The sequence below is a fragment of the Scyliorhinus canicula genome, chromosome 16, assembly GCF_902713615.1.
Source record: "Scyliorhinus canicula chromosome 16, sScyCan1.1, whole genome shotgun sequence".
Taxonomy (NCBI): domain Eukaryota; kingdom Metazoa; phylum Chordata; class Chondrichthyes; order Carcharhiniformes; family Scyliorhinidae; genus Scyliorhinus; species Scyliorhinus canicula.
Window position 1 is genome coordinate 55,794,247 of NC_052161.1, and position 12,972 is coordinate 55,807,218.

Genomic DNA, 12,972 nt, shown 5'->3' on the forward strand with positions numbered 1-12,972 from the left:
ACTGATAATGAGAACTATCTGTCAAATGTTGAAGTTTGAAATTTATCAATATGAGAAATTCAAACAAGATTCAATTATAACATTTTTAGTCTTATTTTCATATCTGTGCAGGCATATATATACACATATATAACATAAATTTATATTGTTTTTTAAAAGCTGCATTGCTTTTAAAATGGATTCTGATGAACTGCCCAGGGGTCGCCTGATTTTTGAAACTTAGAACGGCCTCGCAAGCTTTCTGGAACGTTGCAAATTGGATAATGGACAGAGGTCTCCCTTGAATGTGCATGCCGAAACAGCATCTCTCTGTGGAATGTCACACCACTATTGTCAAGGCTTACTCCAAAACGCAGGGACAATAAACTCCAGGAATTTGAATACAGGTCTGCCATACAAAGGAGGGCTATCGAAATGGATTCTCCACATGAAGTGGTAAAGACCGCAATCTACCTTCTATTGTGATTTGACCATGTGATTGAAAAGCCTCTTCATTATGAAAGGCCATAATTCACCTTCCATTGTGTATCAATGGTCATCCATCATGTGATTGAAACTGCCCTCTGATTTTGAAATCCTTTTTTCAAAAAAATCAGTGACAGGGCAGTCTACAGACCACTAGTAACATCAACAAAGCTGCAAAGAAAAGGCTGTGTAATCTCTCCAGTTCAAGGCCTGTGAGGCTTAAAGCCTCCTCCACCCTTTCAGAACAGCTCTGGGTTCGTCTTTATGAAATTGGGTTCCAGTTCCAACAGTCATCAGAACCGGTCTACATTACCTACGGAGCAGTCCATACTTCAAAAGAACCCTTCAGTTAATCCATTGTTGACCCTAGCCATCTGAACTTCAATTGGGAAAAGCTTCCTCTTTCACTGCACTCTCAAAGATACATGCAACCACTAACCATTCTGTTTGGTTTCAATACTGATGGAAGTATTTGCGTGTGTCATGTGATATGTCATCAACGCAGTGTTACACTTTGAGGTGTGAGAGAATAAATAATACTCCTTTCTTAAACACATGAAAGTCCGCAGTGAGTAACTTTGAAATTGAGTGCTCGCTAACATAGGATTTGGGAACACACATCAGCCTTATTGAAATTAAACGACACTGATTATAGACAGAAGGGAAATATTAAGAAGGCTGCACGGTAGCAAAGGTAAACTAAACCTTACAGTGGGTAGCACTGTTGCTTCACAGCGCCAGGGTCCCAGGTTCGATTCCCGGCTTGGGTCACTGTCTGTACGGAGTCTGCATGTTCTCCGTGTTTGTGTGGGTTTCCTCTGGGTGCTCCGGTTTCCTCCCACAAGTCCCGAAAGACATGCTGTTAGGTGATTTGGACATTCTAAATTCCCCCTCTATGTACCCAAACAGGTGTCAGAATGTGGCGACTAGGGGCTTTTCACAGTAACTTCATTGCAGAGTTAATGTATGCCTACTTGTGACAATTAAGATTATTATTATGTTGAACTGAAGCAACACTACGCCCATTGTCTGCAATGCTAAGGTTTTTATTTTAGAACTTTGTCTGCACAAACTGTGATGACTGACATCAAGATATACATCAGGGACTAGTTTCTCTGCAGCAATTTTCTATTTAGATTAGTTGCACGTTATATCTGTAATACACTGAAGCATCATTCATACATACCTTTTTCTGAATTTAATTTGCTGGTTGCTGGTGATCTAGTGGTTCTTGCTGCAGACAAATTACTCAACTGATTCTAAATTCAAGCACTGATGCAACGAAAAATAATTTAAAAAGCTATAAGAATGTTGGCCTTCCACACCCCCCCACCTCCCCCATCCACAGAGGTGGAAATAAAAAAAGGGTGAAAGTTATGTTAGACTCCAGTTGGGAGTTTTGCATACAATTTTGAGCCTCCCACTTGAGGGAGAACACATTGGCTTAGGGGTAGGTGTGGCACAGATTCACCAGAATGATAAATGCACTAAACGGATTTAAATAATGAGGACATGTTGATGGCAGCACGGTAGCATAGTGGTTAGCACAGTTGCTTAACAGCTCCAGGGTCCCAGGTTTGATTCCCGGCTTGGGTCACTGTCTGTGTGGAGTCTGCACGTTCTCCGCGCGTGTGTGTGGGTTTCCTCCGGGTGCTCCAGTTTCCTCCCACAGTCCAAAGATGTGCAGGTTAGGTGGATTGGCCCTTCTCAATTGCCCTTAGTGTCCAAAAAGGGTAGGTGGGGTTACTGGGTTATGGGGATAAAGGGGATAGGGTGGAGGCATGGGGCTTAAGTAGTGCTCTTTCCAAGGGCCGATGCAGACTTGGTGGGCTGAATGGCCTCCTCCTGCACTGCAAATTCTTAGATTCTATGATGTTGGGTAGACTAGGTTTTTATTCCCTTGAAGAAGTTGAACAATGATCTTATTGAGGTTTTTAAGATGAGTAAAGGAATTCATAGGGTCGAAAGACAGAAACTGCCTCCCCTGATGAGGGTATCCAGAAAAGGGGGCATCACCTTAAAATTAGACCCACGCCATTCAGGGATAACGTCAGAAAGCACTTCTTCACAAAATGTAGCAAAAATGTAAAATTATTTCCCCAAAAGCATTGAAGCTAGGCCAATTGAAAAATGTAAAACTTAAGATTGGTATATTTTGTTAGGCATTGGTATTAAAAGTTGCAGAAACAAGCTGGTTGATGGATTTAAGGTATAGATCTGCCATGAGCTAATTGAATAATGGAACAGGTTTGATGGGCTCAAAGGCCTACCCTGTTCAGAACAGCTCTGGGTTCATCTGTATGAAATTGGGCCACCTCCTGTGTCACTAGCATACTCTTTCTATATGTTTGTTCTGTATTTATTTACAGATTAACTGCTGAAAGGTGTATAGTAAAAATATAATTTCCTTTTGTTTTTGAAACAAAGCACCATTTTGCATTTACAAAGCCAAATATTTAGTCAAAACGTATTGGCAATGTTTGTAATTCAGAACTAAATTTAAACTTTATACACCTTTCAGGTATGCATTTTTATATATGAACAATGTATTCCCTTTGACTTGCACTGTAATTATTCCTGATTATGGCTATTCTGTGCAGTCTGCAACTACATTCTACCAGCAGAATCATCAGTGAAAAGGCGGTAATGTCAAGTTGTATAAAACCCATTAAAAAGAAATGTAGTCTAAGGTAGAAACATTTTTAGGAAGTTGGGATGATGTTGCTGAATAGCTAGAGAACCATTCTCAAGTTCATTTTATTTCAACCGGATGTGTCAGAACACAGATTAGATCAAGCATTATCCTCATGAAAAATGTAGTTGTTACATTACTCACGTTGATCTCTTCAAGTCTTCTACTGAGCCACCATAATATAACAAATAGTCATTGATGTATTTCTTGTGCCGTGCATACTTGAAAAGTTAAGAAAAATGTCACAATTCTGCAGATGGCAGCAAATGTCACAATATTACTTCTGTAATTAGAATGCAACACAGAAACAAGATTGGAACTTGAACCCCTAACCTTTTGACTCAGATATGAATGCTGCCACTGAGCCAAGGTTGGCACCTTATCAAGAAGTATAATGCCAGCACACATAATCGTTGGGTAGTACATCTAGTAAACAAGTTTTAACTGTTAACAAACAACAGGGTATCCTCAGTAGTTATTTTGAAGCAGTGTAAAGCTCTACAGAAAGCATAATTTTAAAGGTCTCATCAACAAATCGAGAACTGTGTTTTACAAAAATTATTCCAGCTGCTTAAAAAGGCACACTTGAACTGTAGAATTGGAATAGTTAACAGGAGACGATGACACAATCTCCGTAGTCAAGATCTCCATGTCTGCCAAAGCTTGCTGCAAAAAATTATATCGCTCACGCTACCACTGCCTGACTGTTGTTGTGCAGAGAGAAATGATCTGTTGGGAAATAGATGTCTTTTCCATCTGGTAGCCATCAAACTCCCTTGTTTTCGGACTATAGCAATCACAGGCAATAGGAAGTGCCATCCACAACTGTGGTTTGAAAAACAACTTCTGCTTTCTTCAGTATTTTCCTTCAATTATTATATCAGTGTTCCTTTACCTTGTTTCTCATAACCACAAGAAGGACTTTGACAATGGATGTTTTTCCAGCATTGAAATAACTATCCAGTACCTTTATGACAACATCAGCTACTAGAGTTGACATCTTTCTCTGTGGAGCTTTTACAGCCAATTTGATTTGTGGAAATGCAACCACCATCTGATTAATTTCTTCAGAAATAACAATCATTCTGAAATGGCATTTTGGGTCAATAGTATTTGAAACCAGCATGCACCATTGACTTTGCTTCTCTGTAATATATCTCTGAAGCACGTCACCTTTCCCATAGAAATGACTGCTGCCACTATCATCCAATTCAGCTTAAACATCTTTAGCTTTGGAGTTCCACTCACTAATTTAACAATTTAGGAGTGAAATGGGTGGTGAGGGTGGGCTGTGTGCTGGCCTATCAGGCTGGTTGCTAATTTCAGAATGTCTAGCACCACACATTGCATTATATGCATTTGAATTACTGTTGTTTTTAGAAGTCTATACCAACACTGTGCTGAATCACAGACTAGCTACAGTACAGGAGACGGCCATTTGGCCTATTCTGGCTCTTTCCAAGAATAATTTAGTTAGTCCCCCCCCACCCATCTCCATCACAATTGTTTCTCTTCAGCTGCTTCCCAATTGCTTTCTGAAAGCCATGATTAAATCTGCCTCCATCACACTTCAGACATTCCATATCATAACCTTGTTGCATTAAATTATTTTCCCTCAAGTCACCTTGGATTATTTTGTCAATTACATTAAATCTGTGGCCTCCAGTTCTCTACCCTTCCATGAATAGGTACAGTGTCTATCTATCACCTCTTCTCTCGACCCATGATTTTTACATCTTCATCAAATCTCATCTTAACCTCTTTTTGAAGGAAAATAACCCCAGCTTCTCCCATCTGTCCACGTAACTTAAATCCCTGGAGCCTTTCCTGCAAATCTTTATGCACAATTGCTAAAGTCTTCATATCCTTCCAAAATGTATTGCCCAGAATTGGATATCATGCTCTAGGTGAGGCTGAAGCAGTGTTTTCATGAAGGATCATCATAGCCTCCCTGCTTTTGTGCTCCATACCTCATTGTAGAAAGCCCAGGATCCTGTATGCCCTTTTAACTAGTTTTGCAACCTACCTTGTGACCTTCAACAATTTGTGCACAGAAACCCTCATTTCCCATTCTTACACCCCATTCAAAATTGCATTATTTTATATTGCCCTGTCTTGTTCTTTTGACCACAATTTATTACTTTGCAGAGAGACGATGGAGTGGAATCCAGAAGCCCAGGCTAATGCTCTGGGGACAATGGTTCAAATCCATCCATGACAACTGGTGTAATTTAAATTCAATTAATAAAATCTAGAATTGAAAATGAGTCTCAGTAAGGGTGACCATGCAACTATCATCGATCGTCATAAAACTGCATTTGGCTCATGAATGTTAAGGGCAACAAAACTGCCATTCTTGCCTGGTCTGGTCTACATGTGCCTCCAGACTGACAACGATGGGCTGACTCTTAACTGACTTCAGAATGGCCCTGCTGGCGACATCCACAAAAAAGTAAATAAAAAACAATTCTCTGCATTAAATGTTATCTGCCATTTGTCCCCCGTTCCACCAAGCTGCCTATGTTCTCTTGAAGTCACTATTCTCTGTACTGCTCACAATACTTCCATGTTTGGTGTTGTGGAAATTAAAAAAAAGTCAGTTATATGTTTTTTTAAAAACAGCAGCCCCATGGGAAATACCACCACTCCTTCTTCCAGTTCGCTGAAGAATTTTATCCATACTGCCACTGTCCCTTTGCAGCCCACAAATTGTATTACCCCATCAACCCTGTTAACTCATCAACAAACTGATTTGTCTTTAACAAATGGTTCACCTTCAGTGTGGATCATATAGGCCGATCTCGTTGTTAAATGTGGATGCCAAGCTGTTGGCGAAGATCTTGGCCACATAGAGGACTGTGAGCCGGGGGTCATTCATTTTTATTAAATAATTTTTATTGAAGAAATTTTTCAAAATACAAACATTTTAACCCCCCCTACATTTACATTTAAATTATAATAAAACAAAATCAAACCCCCCTACTTAACAAGAAAAAGAAAAAAGTCCCCCCCCCTACTCGCGCGTCCCCCCCACCCCCCCCCCCCCCCGTCTTTGTCCCCCCCCCCCCCCCCCCCCCTCCCGCCCTCCCCTCCCCTCCCGGGTTGCTGCTGTCACGGCCTCAGTTTCTATCTCTGATCCAAGAGGTCTAGGAAGGGTTGCCATCGCCTGAAAAACCCCTGCACCGACCCTCTCAGGGCGAATTTGATCCTTTCCAATTGGATGAAGTTTGCCATGTCGTTTAACCAGGTGTTAACACTCGGAGGCCTTTCGTCCCTCCACTGAATCAGGATCCTCCTCCGAGCCACCAAGGACGCAAAGGCTAATATTCCAGCCTCCCTCGCCTCCTGTACCCCCGGTTCCACCCCAACCCCGAAGATCGCAAGTCCCCATCCTGGCTTGACCCTGGACCCCACCACTCTCGACACCGTCCCTGCCACCCCCTTCCAGAACTCCTCCAGTGCCGGACATGCCCAAAACATATGTGCATGATTCGCAGGGCTTCACGAACATCTAATACACCTGTCTTCACCCCCGAAAAACCGACTCATCCTTGTCCCCGTCATGTGGGCTCTATGCAGTACCTTAAATTGAATGAGACTTAGCCTCGCACATGACGACGACGAGTTGACCCTCTCCAGGGCGTCTGCCCATGTCCCGTCCTCTATCTGTTCCCCCAGCTCTAACTCCCACTTATCTTTCAGCTCCTCTACTGGTACCTCCTCCACCTCCTGCATAATCTTATAGATGTCCGAGATCTTCCCCTCCCCGACCCAGACCCCTGATAGCACCCTATCACTCACCCCCCTGTCGGGGAGCGCGGGGAACCCCGCTACCTGTCGTCTGGCAAATGCCTTCACTTGGAGGTACCTGAACGTGTTCCCCGGGGGGAGCCCAAATTTCTCCTCCAGCTCTCCCAGGCTCGCAAACCTCCCCTCTATAAACAAGTCCCTCAGTTGTCTAATACCCGCCCTCTGCCAGCTCTGGAATCCCCCTCCTGTGTTTCCCGGCGCAAATCTGTGGTTCCCTCTTAGTGGTGCCCCTATCAGACCTCCCACTTCCCCCCTGTGTCGCCTCCACTGCCCCCAGATCTTGAGGGTGGCCGCCACCACCGGGCTCGTGGTATACCTCGTGGGAGGGAGCGGCCATGGTGCCGTTACCAGTGCCCCTAAGCTTATGTTGCCGCAGGACGCCCTCTCCATGCGCTTCCAGGCTGCCCCCTCCCCTTCCATCATCCACTTTCGTACCATCGATGTATTTGCCGCCCAGTAATATCCTGAAAGGTTGGGTAACGCCAGCCCTCCACTATCCCTACTCCGCTCCAAAAAGACCCTTCTAACTCTCGGGGTGCCATGTGCCCACACATACCCCATGATACTACTCGTTACCTTCTTGAAAAAGGCCCTGGGGAGGAAGATGGGCAGACACTGGAACAAAAACAAGAACCTCGGGAGGACCGTCATTTTAACTGACTGCACCCTCCCTGCCAGCGACAGCGGCACCATGTCCCACCTCTTAAACTCCTCCTCCATCTGTTCCACCAGTCTGGAAAAGTTCAACTTGTGGAGGGTCCCCCAGTTCTTTGCCACCTGCACCCCCAAATACCTAAAACTTTTAACTGCTCTTTTGAAGGGGAGCCTCCCAATTCCCTCCCCTTGGTCTCCCGGGTGTATTACAAAGACCTCACTTTTCCCCAGATTTAATTTATATCCCGAAAAGTCCCCGAACTCCGCTAGTATCCCCATTACCTCCGGCATTCCCCCCTCCGGGTCTGCCACATACAACAACAAATCATCCGCATAGAGCGAGACCCGATGTTCCTCCCCTCCCCTTGTCAGTCCTCTCCACCCCCCTGAACCCCTCAGTGCCATCGCCAACGGCTCAATCGCTAATGCAAAGAGTAAGGGAGATAGGGGACATCCCTGCCTAGTACCTCGATGGAGCCCAAAATATTCTGACCTCCTCCCGTTTGTTACCACACTTGCCATCGGAGCTGAATAGAGCAGTTTTACCCACTTGATAAGTGCGGAAGGATGTTGCAGGTTACAGAGGGACATAGATAAGCTGCAGAGCTGGGCTGAGAGGTGGCAAATGGAGTTTAATGTGGAGAAGTGTGAGGTGATTCACTTTGGAAAGAATAACAGGAATGCGGAATATTTGGCTAATGGTAAAATTCTTGGTAGTGTGGATGAGCAGAGGGATCTCGGTGTCCATGTACATAGATCCCTGAAAGTTGCCACCCAGGTTGATAGGGTTGTGAAGAAGGCCTATGGTGTGTTGGCCTTTATTGGTAGAGGGATTGAGTTCCGGAGCCATGAGGTCATGATGCAGCTGTACCAAACTCTGGTACGGCCGCATTTGGAGTATTGCGTACAGTTCTGGTCGCCTCATTATAGGAAGGACGTGGAAGCTTTGGAACGGGTGCAGAGGAGATTTACCAGGATGTTGCCTGGTATGGAGGGAAAATCTTATGAGGAAAGGCTGATGGACTTGAGGTTGTTTTCGTTAGAGAGAAGAAGGTTAAGAGGTGACTTAATAGAGGCATACAAAATGATCAGAGGGTTAGATAGGGTGGACAGCGAGAGCCTTCTCCCGCGGATGGAGGTGGCTAGCACGAGGGGACATAGCCTTAAATTGAGGGGTAATAGATATAGGACAGAGGTCAGAGGTGGGTTTTTTACGCAAAGAGTGGTGAGGCCGTGGAATGCCCTACCTGCAACAGTAGTGAACTCGCCAACATTGAGGGCATTTAAAAATTTATTGGATAAGCATATGGATGATAAGGGCATAGTGTAGGTTAGATGGCCTTTAGTTTTTTTTTCTCCATGTCGGTGCAACATCGAGGGCCGAAGGGCCTGTACTGCGCTGTATCGTTCTATGTTCTATGTTCTATAAATCCCTCCCCAAACCCAAACCTTTCCAACGTCTCCCACAAGTATTCCCACTCCACCCTGTCAAATGCCTTCTCCGCGTCCAGCGCTACCACTATCTCCGCCTCCCCTTCCACTGCTGGCATCATAATCACATTTAACAATCTCCGGACATTTGTGTTAAGTTGGCGTCCCTTCACGAACCCCGTCTGGTCTTCATGGACTACCCCTGGCACACAGTCCTCTATCCTGGTTGCCAGGACCTTTGCTAACAGCTTGGCGTCAACATTCAGGAGGGAGATGGGCCTGTAGGACCCGCACTGGACCGGGTCCTTGTCCTGCTTCAAAATCAAGGAGATCAGGGCCTGCGACATTGTTGGGGGCAGAACCCCCCCCTCGCGCGCCTCATTAAAGGTTCGCACCAGCACTGGACCCACCAAGTCCACAAATTTCCTGTAAAACTCCACCGGGAACCCATCCGGCCCCGGCGCCTTCCCCGCCTGCATCTGGCCTATCCCTTTAATTAGCTCCTGCAGCTCTATCGGCGCCCCCAACCCTTCCACCAGCTCCTCCTGTACCTTTGGGAACCCCAATTTGTCGAGAAAGTTCTTCATTCCCCCTCTCCTCTTCGGCGGTTCAGACCTATACAATTCCCTATAGAAGTCCCTAAAGACCCTATTCACCTCTTGCCCCTTCTGCACTACGTCCCCACCCCTCTCTCTCACTCCCCCAATCTCTCTGGCTGCATCTCGCTTACGAAGCTGGTGTGCCAGCATCCTGCTCGCCTTTTCCCCGTACTCATACGCCGCACCCTGCGCCCTTCTCCACTGCATTTCCGCCTTCCTAGTGGTCAGTAGGTCGAACCTGGCCTGCAAGCTACGCCGCTCCCTTAATAGCCCCTCCTCTGGTGCCGCCGCATATTTCCTATCTACTTCTAGGAGCTCCCCCACCAGCCTCTCCCTTTCCTGCCTCTCCTTCCTCTCTCTGTGTGCCCTTATGGAGATCAGCTCTCCTCTAATCACTGCTTTCAAGGCCTCCCAGACCGTCCCCACCTGCACCTCACCTGTGTCATTCGTACCCAGATAGTTCTCAATGCCCGTTCTCACCCTTCTGCACACCTCTTCGTCCGCCAACAGCCCTACATCCAGGCGCCACAACGGGCGTTGGTCCCGCGCCTCCCCCATGTCCACGTCCACCCAATGTGGTGCATGGTCCGATATCGCAATGGCCGAGTACTCCGTGTCCTGCACTCTCGGTATCAGCCCCCTGTTCAATACGAAAAAATCGATCCTAGAGTACACTCTGTGGACGTGGGAGAAAAAAGAATACTCCCTCGCCCTAGGCCTACCAAATCTCCATGGGTCTACCCCTCCCATCTGCTCCATGAACCCCCTTAACACCTCTGCCGCTGCCGGCCTCCTATTCGTCCTGGAACTCGATCTATCCAGCCCAGGGTCTAACACCGTATTAAAGTCCCCTCCCATGATCAGGCCCCCTGCCTCCAGTCCCGGGATGAGGCCCAGCAGGCGCCTCATAAAACCCGCGTCGTCCCAGTTCGGGGCATACACATTTACCAGTACCACATTCTCTCCCTGCAGCCTACCCCTCACCATCACGTACCTGCCCTCCTTGTCTGCCACCACCTCTGCCGCCACAAACGACACCCTCTTTCCCACCAAAATCGCCACCCCCCGGTTCTTGATATCCAAGCCTGAGTGGAACACCTGTCCCACCCACCCCCTTCTCAGGCGGACCTGATCTGCTACCCTCAAATGAGTCTCCTGCAGCATTGCTACATCAGCCTTCAGTCCCTTCAGGTGTGAGAAGACCCTTGATCTTTTGACCGGCCCATTCAGCCCCCTTACGTTCCACGTGATCAATCGGGTCGCAGAGCGACCCGTCCCTACTCCCTGTCGATTAGCCATGTCTTGTCCCTTGCTCGCCCCGGGTCATCCCTTCTTTTCTGACCCGCTTCCCATAGCGATGGCCCCCCCCCCCCCCCCCCCCCGGCTCTCCCCTTCTCGTCCCTGGTCTTTCCAGCAGCAACCCGGTGTCCCCCCCCAGCCCCCCCCCCCCCCTTCCCCCCCCCCCCCTTCCCCCCCTGGCTAGGACCCCTCCTAGCCGCGATGTACCCCACATCGTACTCCCGAGAGTCAGCTGGTCTCCGCTGACCCGGCTGCTCCTGCCACATTCCGACTCCTCCCGGTTCACCCCTTCTGCGCCCGTGAAAGATCCCCTTAAAACCCCCGAGAAAGACCCGCATAATCAACCCGCTCCCCCCCGTCCCGTCTCCCCAACTTAACGATATAAATACCCAATGGCAACTAAATACATAAATACTTAACTACATACTTAAATAACAAAATAATTAACTAGCTATCAACTAACAGTGTGCCCAACCATCACCCTCCATCAAACAGTATAAATAACCGCAGATAACCATAACCCGAAAAGAAAAAAAGAACAAAAAACCCCCCCAAGCACCCAAAGAAAAAGGGTAAGAGGGGTAAATAACTAAGGGAAATTGGAAACGGGAAGAAACACCCCATAAGAAGCCAACGACCCACAATAGAGATTTCAACAGTACAAATATACAGAAACACCCAACAACTCGAAACCTTCAAAATATTCAGAAAAGTCAACCGTTCGAGAAAAAACACCCCAAACAATCCACAAAACTGTTACCCAGTTCCGACCTGGCCTGAAAAAGAAAAGGGCCACTTGCTCAATCAAGAGTCCCCCGGCGGCTACGACCGCCGGTGCTCCCAGGTTTTAGTTCGTGTCCAACTTTTCCTCTTGTACAAAGGTCCAGGCCTCCTCTGGGGACTCGAAATAATGATGTTGGTCCTTGTAGGTGACCCACAAGCGCGCCGGTTGCAGCATTCCAAATTTGATCTTTTTCGCGTGTAGCACCGCCTTTGTCCGGTTGTACCGGGCCCGCCGCTTTGCCACCTCCGCACTCCAGTCCTGGTACACCCTTACCGTCGAGTTCTGCCACTTGCTGCTTTTCTCCCTTTTTGCCCACCTCAGGACTTTCTCTCGATCACTTAGCCGCTGGAACCGCACCAGCACCGCCCTCGGGGGCTCGTTTGCCCTAGGCCTCCTGGCCATGACCCGGTATGCCTCTTCCAATTCCAGGGGCGCCGGACCGGCCCCTTCCCCCATCAGGGAGCTCAACATCTCCGCCACATATCCCGGGAGATCCGACCCCTCCAGGCCTTCTTCCAGGCCCAGGATCCTCAAATTTTTCCTCCTCATCCGAGTGTCCAGCTCCTCGAATCGGCTCTGCCACTTCATGTGGAGTGCCTCGTGCACCTCCACCTTTGCCCCGATGACTGTGGCCTCCTCCTCCCTCGCGGTCATCTCCTGCTGCAGATCTTTAATCGACGCCTCTTGGATCGCCTGGGCTCCCACCAACCTGGTGGCCGTCGCGTTCATGGACTCTAGGAGCTCCACTTTCATCTCCGTGAAAAAACGGAGGAGAGCGGCCTGCTGCTCCTCCGCCCATTTCTTCCACTCCTCCGATGCACCGCCGGCCGCCATTTTGATTTTCTTCCCCCGCTTTTTTTGGGGAGCTGCTGCCGTTTTTTTTGCCGCTCCACTCCGGGTACCGACCATAAAATCGGTCTAGTTCTCCTCAGGGGACCTTCCCCCACCGGGATTCGTTTTTTCAGCGCCGTTGGGGCCCTCCAATTGGCCCAAAAACACCTTTGTTGCAGGAGCTTCCAAATGTGCGGCTTAGCTAGTCATAGCCGCAACCGGAAGTGGGGGGGGGGGGGGGGGGGGGGGGGTCATTCATGAGGACCAGACGGGGTTTGTGAAGGGAAGGCAGCTGAACACCAATATACGTAGGCTTCTGAATGTTATAATGATGCCGGCGGTAGAAGGGGAGGCGGAGATAGTGGTAGCATTAGACACGGAGAATGCCTTTGATAGGGTTGAGTGGG

General features: G+C 47.9%; 1 protein-coding gene across 1 annotated transcript in view; it reads right to left on the reverse strand.

The window, feature by feature from the left end:
* The window catches only part of fra10ac1 (FRA10A associated CGG repeat 1), a 64,970-nt gene that overhangs the window by 40,499 nt on the left and 11,499 nt on the right, over nucleotides 1-12,972 (reverse strand). The window contains exon 5 of the mRNA XM_038822046.1: nucleotides 3,302-3,378. Within this exon, the coding sequence (XP_038677974.1) occupies nucleotides 3,302-3,378 (77 nt within the window). The remainder of the gene's footprint in view (nucleotides 1-3,301; nucleotides 3,379-12,972) is intronic.